At 39.5% G+C, this 8660-nt stretch overlaps 1 protein-coding gene across 1 annotated transcript in view; it reads left to right on the forward strand.

Annotated features, from left to right (window-relative positions):
- st3gal2 (ST3 beta-galactoside alpha-2,3-sialyltransferase 2) overlaps positions 1-8124 on the forward strand; it is a gene marked incomplete at its 3' end in the record, with an annotated part of 25309 nt that extends 17185 nt beyond the window's left edge. The window contains exons 2-6 of the mRNA XM_008294422.1: positions 1390-1449; positions 1877-2010; positions 6693-6872; positions 7180-7225; positions 7984-8124. Of these exons, the coding sequence (XP_008292644.1) occupies positions 1390-1449; positions 1877-2010; positions 6693-6872; positions 7180-7225; positions 7984-8124 (561 nt within the window). The remainder of the gene's footprint in view (positions 1-1389; positions 1450-1876; positions 2011-6692; positions 6873-7179; positions 7226-7983) is intronic.
- Positions 8125-8660: the final 536 nt, after the last annotated feature.

The following is an 8660-nucleotide window of genomic DNA, read 5'->3' on the forward strand; positions in this document are numbered from 1 at the left end:
GTAGTTTTCTGATTTAAATCCCAAACCTCATTTATATTCATTCACAGCACAGCCATAACTGGAAGGAGAGGGAACTAAGAAATGTCTGCTGTGCTGCTTAACCAACTTATAATGTTGTAAATCATTAAAAAAAAAAAAAAAAATGTAAAAAAGAGCAAATTGAAGCTAATTTCTTTTGTATTTTTATTTGACAAAAGAATGTAAAACCTGGAATCAACGTGAATTATAATGCTGATATTTTTTAAAAAGAGAGGAAAAACATATTTCTTTGCTTATTAATTTAACAAAAATAATTAGAAATTTAAAATGTAGTTTTAAATAATTAGAAATGTTTAAATAACATTTTCCAAGTGCCCAAGAGAAGGAAAATAAACAAAAGGAAATATGGCGAGCAAGACATTGATGTCTGAGTAAGGAAAAACAGATTGGAATGAATCTCAAGGGCTGCAACTAATAATTATTTTCATTATCAATTAGACTGCCTATTATTTACTTGATTTATCACGTAGTCTGTGAAATGTCAAAATGTATTCGTATTCATATTCGTACCCATTACAGCCTGCAGTTCGGCTGAAAAGTCCTTAAATTTTTGTCACCTAACTCTTGGTTGAAGGTGAGTCAGTAATGGCTTCACAATTCTGCTCAGTTGTCCAGATTTTTTGGGTTTTTACAAAATCTAATTCGAGCAAACCAATTATTTTTAGCGACTTTTTACATGAAAGTAAAATGATGAGATATCACGACTGGAACCTTTGATTTAGTGAAGTTTTCAGACAGAATAAGCGCCGTGGGAAATTTCAGTTTCTGGTTCTGATAAATGCTGTAATTTCAGTGATTTTAGTGAAACATGATGTCTTCCTAACCCACTGCTGGGTTTTTTGGGGGGAGTTCAGGGGGTTAATGCGGTCCTTCTATTCAGCTCTTCTATTGCTAAACAGCTGTCCTGTTTATTTTTGGCCACTTCTTTTTATGAGACAAGTCAAATAAAGTGATTTTGATGAAATATCATGATTTAAACCTTTGATTTAGTCTTTAGAAGTCAAAGTTCAACAGATTGTACAGTTTCTGCTTCTGATAAATGGTGTGATTTTGGTGATTTTGTGGAACATGTTGTCTATTTTTATTTAAAGTCCTCTTGTTTCTGGCACTTAGACAGTCGTGTCTCCACTCATCGGACCACATCTCATTCAGCCGGACACATGGCTGTTACCCAAACTCACATTTACACACAGAAACACACAAGAAGAGACACAAGCACCTGATTTTTTTTTTGCACATGAATGCTGGCGTGCACACACGGAAAGTAACTAAATTTAAAGCGTGTTGTCAGATGGGATTTGCCTGCAGAGGAGAAGCATCCTGACCATCTCTCTCTCTTTCTCTGTGCAGATGTTGCAGCCCCAGTTTAAACCCCACAGCATCCAGCAGGTGCTGCTCAGGCTCTTCCAGGTATTTTTATTTTATTATTAATTCATCTTTCCATTACCGTGGTGCTTTGGAATCAGCCAAGTCATTACTTCACAATCCGGGGCCAAAGGCTGAGTGGAGCAGATTGTCTTTATTACACATTATCTGCGACCTGTATATCTTATTTTCTTTCCCATTCCGCCTCTAAACGCAGCACAGCGCTCTCACATCAGGCTGTATGTTTAAATATCTTAGTCTGGCTCCCCGAGGGCAGAAGTGCTTCATGTATTTTTCATGCAGGTTCTCATAAAGAATTCACTCCAGTATTGCGAGCAGGATGTATTTTCACAGTTGGGTCTGTGCTGCAGGTTACCTTATTTTATGTGTCTTGCTGTTCTGGTGTCCCATTTCATTTCCTCTCTTGCTCGAATCCACTCTGCTTGATTTGATCGCGGCCGTCTTATCGCAGGTGATTCCCGGAAGGTCGCCGTACGGCTCGTGGGATCCGGGACGCTGCCTGCGCTGCGCCGTGGTGGGAAACTCCGGAAACCTCCGCGGGGCCGGATATGGAGCGACCATCGACGGACACAACTACATCATGAGGTGAGAGCAGAGTGGATGCACTAGATAAGAGCAAGGAGGTAAATTAGATCCCGAGATGAAGGCTGGAAGGAGACGAGCAGGAGGGAAGAGGGGCTTCATGTGAGGAAAACTCTACACCACCACCATCACCACCACCACAGCACTGAGGTTCCACTGACAGCAGATGTGTGTGTCAGATACTAAATTTAATCTCACTCTTGAACCGTCTGAACCTCATGCAGTTTCTGGGTGTTTTACTCACTGTAAGTTTATTTTTCACTGCAACATAAAGTCCTGCACCTCCATGGGAACAGAACAACCATGACTAGAAGAAACAAGAATCCTCATTGCAGTATAAAACAGTTATAATGCAGTATATCACAAAACAACAAAGACAATTAAATTAAATTATTTATTCTAGAAAATTTGCACAAAAAAAACGGACTAATACTCACATTTTGCATTTTCCACAGTAAACCTGCAGACCATAGTTTTCTGATTTAAATCCCAAACCTCATTAATATTCATTAACAGCACAGCCACAACCAGAAGGGAACTAAGAAATGTCTGCTGTGCTGTTTAGCAAACTTATAATGTTGTAAATCATTAAAAAAAAAAAAAAAAAAGTATAGCTAATTTCCTTTGCATTTTTATTTGACAGAAAATAACAACCTGGATTCAACATGGATAATAATAATATCTGTACATTTTTTAAAAAGCAAAAAGTTGATTTCCTTGCTTACTTATTTAACAAAAGTTGGATAAAATGCTTTTCTTTAATACTTAACATTTTCCATAGATGTAACACCCATTACACAGCCTGCAGTTCATCTGAAAAGTCCTTGCAGTATGAAAGAGTTATAATGTGGTAAATCATAAAACAAAAAGAAAAGCTGTAATTCAATTTCTTTATTTATTTTAAAAACATTGAGGAAAAAAAGAAAGCTGGATTAAAACTCACATTTTGCATTTTCCCCAGTAAACCTGCAGACTATAGTTAAATGATTTTAGATCCCTAACTTCATTTATATTCATTAACCCTCTGAACCTCAAGGGTTTTTTTTGTGTTGTTTAGCTCCTGTCACATTTTCACTCACTGTGGGTTCATGTTTCACTGCAGTATAAAGTCCTGCACCTCCATGGAAACAGAACAACCAGCTACGACTACAGAGAACTCAGAAATGGTTTCTATGAAGTATGACACAATTATAATGCAGTAAAATCATAAGAAAGAAAAAATCTTACATCATTTGTTTTGCAAAATTGTAAAATAAAAATGGAATTAACATGTTGTTTAAGTAGTTTATCTACACATTTTTGAGTAAAACTTACATTTTCTAATAAACCTGCAGACTGTAATTATCTGATTTTAAATCCCTACCTTCAGTAATATTCATTAACCCTCTGGACCCAAATGTTTTGGGCGTTTCTGCCACATTTTCACTCGCTGCAGGCTAGCTGTTCACCGCAATATAAAGTCCTGCACCTTTATGGAAACAGCACAACCATGACTAGACGGAGACAGAACACAGAAAGGGCTTTTTTTCTGTTTAAAAAACTTCTATTGTCATAACAAATTTTAAAAAGAAGAGATAAAACTACATTTCTTTACTTATTTATTGTACAAAAATCGGAAAACAACAACAACAACAACAACAACAACTGGACTTAATAAAATGAAACAAAAACAAAACAGCATTTTTCCAAGTGCCCATAGGTGTTAACAAAACTAGAAAAAAAAATGTTGGCCTCACAAATATGTTTTACTTCTCACATCTGTACCTGTTTCCTGTCTGCTCTGTGTGAACACTGCCTGCAGTTCAGCTGAAAAGTCCCTGAATTTTTGTCATGTGACTGTTGATCACAGTTGAACCACTAATGATTGAACGGTTACACAAAGAAGTTCAGAATTTTTAGTTTTTTTTACAGAATCTAATTCGAGTAAACTGATTATTTTTGGCGACTTTTTAGGTGAGAGTAAAGTGATGAAATATCTCGATTGGAACGTCTGATTTAGTGAAGTTTTCAGACAGAACAAGCGCTGTGGGAAATTTCAGCTTCTGGCTCTGATAAATGGTGTAGATTCTGTGATTTTTGTGAAACATGATGCCTTCTGAACCCACTGGTGGGCTCTTTTGGGGAGTTCAGAGGGCTGATGCGGTCCTTTTATTCAGCTCTCCTATTGGCTGACAGAGGGGTCACGTGACTCACCACAGCACGCCGTATATCCTGAGAGGCCGAGGCATATAAATTGTGTCTCTCCCGTACACACCCGCGCGCACAGGCGCATAAATCCTTCCCTCATTCGACTCCCCAGTTGTTTCGGTGCAGCAGTGATGGATCACAGAGGCTGATTGTTCCTCAACAATCAGGCTTTATGTTGTTTCCTGCAGAGTGTGCGAGGACACGAACCGCTGCCATGAAAGACCCGGCAGGCGTGACTAGTATTTTGTGGTTTTTCTGTGTGTTAAAGGCAATAGCATCCATTAGTGCTGCAGTCTCAACAGACCTGTGTGGGCAGCCTCCGACTGCTGTCTCCTGTTATGATTCCTCATAGCTGCGGTTTGATTTTCATTTGTTTTTTAAATCAGCTCGGCCCACCGCCTGTCTGCACGCCGTTTTCACTCCAGCCGTCGGAACAAACATCTGTTTTTTTGTCCACCGGCGTACGGCTAGGTGCACTCAGTGGCCGTTTTTTTTTCTTTTTTTTCCAAGTGCACCTTCCTGTTTACATAAACAGATCACTCCTCCAGACAGTGAGTCACATCGACTGGACAGTAAATACAGCGACTGTCTCCAGTGCACGAGCAGAGCCGAGCGCTTGGGCTGCTGTCTACCTGAAGGTTACTCTGGACACAACACAGCTGCTTTGTAAGACGTGGAAACACCCTCGTCAGGAGGGTTGTTGAAGCTGTGAGATAAACTGCAGGTAAACAAGCGTACAACTTGTTCAGCCTTGAGGCAGCACGCAGAAGCACTAAAGAGACACTGATTTGATCACTGAAACTTAAAAGCGTGACAAACTATGCTTGTTTTTCTTTATGAAAATGGAAAATAAAAGAGTTTGAATCACATGAATGCAAAGATCCACACTGTTTCCAGGCTCTATTCATTCGCTGCTTCCTTGGCTTTTTAGACGTGTGTCCTTTTCATGAATCTGACAGCAGCTGAGCGAGTCGCTTCATGTCTGAATGAGTCTCCTGCTCACTTTTCTGTAAAAGTCTCAACTACTACGACTCAAAAACTTAGACCTGCATGCACAAGATCACGGCATATTTCAAGTCGTGTGATTTGGGGAAGACTTTTTTCACATTTCAGCTCCAGTATTGGCCCAAAAAAGTCTTTCAAAAGTGCCTTGCAAACTGAAAACATCCGTGAATATAAAACTTAATTAGATTAATGCGACTTACCAATACTAAATGTAATTTTTTTGTTATGATGAAACGTTAACAGGAGTTGAAGTCCAGTTTGTTGCTTCCAGCCGTTTGCAGGAGTCTTTCCTCTGACTTTATTAAACAGCTGCTGCATCTGTCAGCATCTTCCACAAGAATTTGTCGTCCAAAAAAACACTTCAGACAATCTGGACTCACATGAATACATCACTTTTAAATCTCTACGTGGTCTAGCTTCACTCTACATCTCTGATATTTTAACGTCTTATTCTGCACCTCGACCCCTCTGATCACTGACTAGTAAACATTCAGGAACAAGTTCCCCCTTTCCAGCTGCACAGACAGCCTTTGTATAGTGTTTAATGTCTTTTCTAATGTTTTAATGTGTGTCACTGTTCACACTAATGTTTTGTGTTTTTTTTTAATGCTTTGTTTATTTTAACATTTTGTAAAGCTCATTGTAAAGACTCACCCGCGCGCCTCATTTTTAATTTAATTTTAATCGACTTTTTCACAGCTGGGCGCTTATCTGAATATGTTCTGTTGTTTTTTGTAAATTTTTCACACTTTGAAATTTGAGGCTCTTTGAACAACACTATTTCAGAAGCAATTAAAGATAAAAGCCTGAAATTTTCACAGTTTTTTCTCATCCTGTCATTGATTCAGAGTCTGCAATATTGAACAAGTAGATCAAATAATTGAAAAAAAAAAAAGGAATTAAAGCTGTAATGAAAAAAAATGAGAATGCAGAAGTCAGCTCGTGATATTTTCTGAACTAGATGGAGCTACATGTCACAATAATATAAAATAAAACATATAGAACACTCTTTAATGTGAAGCACAAAAATGAGAAAGGTTATTTTTGTTGAAATTTCATACCTGATTGACAAGTTGTACCACAAAAACTGAAGGATTGCTGATAGAGTTGTGAGGTTTGAGCCCGTATTAGTGTTTCAATCTCATATCTAGAACCTTTTAGAGTCAATAAAGTCAGTTCTGTGTTCACATCTTGCTGCTCTGTCTCCACACGGCAGCGAGTGCAGAGTTAACACGCCGAAATGAAGCCGATGTTGATCTTTTCATTTCTCAATAATGCTTTTCAAAAAGCTCAAATTTCTCGGAGGCGAGTCGAGCACCGCAAAGTTGCTTCCACAGAAATTACAGGAACTGCACGGTGCCAGCGAGTCAGCATGAAATTAGACCTCTGTCAAACTATTTTGGCACCTATTGGACTCCAGCTGGAGCCGTGAAGGCCTCAAACGTTCACCCGAGCATCTCTCACACCGCTCCTTCCTCTCCTCCCTCCCTCAGGATAAACCTGGCCCCGACGGTGGGCTACGAGGACGACGCCGGCAGCCACACCACCCACCACTTCATGTACCCGGAGAGCGCCAAGAACCTGGCGGCCAACGTCAGCTTCGTCCTGGTTCCCTTCAAGACTCTGGACCTGGTCTGGATCACCAGCGCCCTGTCCACCGGCCAGATTCGATTGTAAGACGCACGCACACAGATACGCATAAGCATGGATTAGCACATATTTTTGGACGCACATGCATCCGCGCGGAAAACATGAAATGAGTTCTGCTGCCTTGACTTGAGGGCACACAGGCGCTCATGAGCTCGACGGCTTAAATACATCTCACTTTGCATACACGCCACAGAGCCGAATCGTGGGAGTTGCTGGGCTGGAACAATCTGTCAGACGTCAATCATCCCAGAATTCATAACTGCAGCAATCACATAAAGTGCTGATTGAATGAATTTAATCAATTTCTCTCTCTCTCTCTCTCTCTGGCAGTACTTACGCTCCAGTGAAGCAGTTCCTCCGCGTAGATAAAGACAAGGTGGGTATTTTCAGCCTTCAATTCAATTAATTTTTGGTGATTTTTTATTTTTTTTCCTACACACTCGCTGTAAAAAAAAAGCCACACACACACACACACACACACATGCATACAGTGACCCTGCAAGTATTTCACCCCCTCCCCATTGTTGATGAAGGATTACAGTTAGATTATAAAACCTCCTCTTTGTTTTTCAGTAATCTTCGACTCGCTCTTTAATCCGTGAAAATAAATAAACTCAAACTAATCCCCGCCATGTGAAGACTTTGTGGCTGTCTTTGCCCGGTCAGGAGACAGAGTTAGTGCCCCTGATAAAATATATATATATACGATTTCCTCCTCCTCCGCCGCCGTGGAGCTGCCTGAAGCCCAGAGTGTTTGTTGGGACTGAGCATCACCTGGAGGCAGATGATGAATTTGTAATTACTATTCATTCCGTTAAGAGCGCTTTTAATCTTTAGCGGTGATCGAAGCCGGGAGGGAGGATTAAAATTTAACTTGGCAAAATCTTTTCTTGTTCAGAAGGACCTTTTGAATATGCATTAATCGGTATTACTGCATAAGCAATTTGCACAAAATCTATAAATGTGAGGAAACTTGGGTTTAACTTTTACTTAACTCAGGATTAAGTGTGTCTATGGAGGTCAGTTTTGACAAACATTGCTTTTCATGCAGGATTTAGGGTTTTGATTTTCAGTCAAATCTACAATATGTTACAGTCTTTTTTTTTCTTTCTCCACGTGTCCATCCACCACCAGGTCCAGATCTTCAACCCGGCTTTCTTTAAGTACATCCACGACCGCTGGACCCGACACCACGGCCGCTACCCGTCCACCGGGATGCTGGTGCTGTTCTTCGCTCTGCACGTCTGTGATGAGGTTTGTTTTTTCTCTTTCTCTGTCTGCTTTCACATCACCACATCCTATAAACCCTCACATCATGTTAAAACTATCAGGGCTGTAGCTCATCAATCCTTTTCTATTAAATAATCTATCGACTGTTTCATTGATTTTTCTCAGCAATTCATTTTCTGCTACAAAATTCTAATCCAGTTATGACAGTTTTGTTTTTGAGTTCGGAGCTTTATGGGTGTATTCAGCAGCTACATGCAGAAAAGATATTAACCCTCTAAACCCCAAAAGCTTGAAAGTGGGTTTAAAAGGCATGTTGTCTTAAAATAATCACCAAAGTAACAATATTAATCAGAGCCACAAACTGTAAATTGGTAAAATCTAATATTAAAATTGTGATATTACATCAAAATCACATTATTCTACCTCTTATTTAAAAAAATTCCCAAAAATAAACCTTTTGCACTAATGAGATTCTTTAAAAAACAAAAAATTTCTGCACAGCTTCACAGAACAGAGAAACTATGGCTGACTCAGATGTTACTAACAGACACATTACAAAAATTCAGAGACTTTTTGGCTGA

This window comes from Stegastes partitus, unplaced genomic scaffold (assembly GCF_000690725.1).
Source record: "Stegastes partitus isolate 25-593 unplaced genomic scaffold, Stegastes_partitus-1.0.2 Scaffold962, whole genome shotgun sequence".
Lineage (NCBI taxonomy): Eukaryota > Metazoa > Chordata > Actinopteri > Pomacentridae > Stegastes > Stegastes partitus.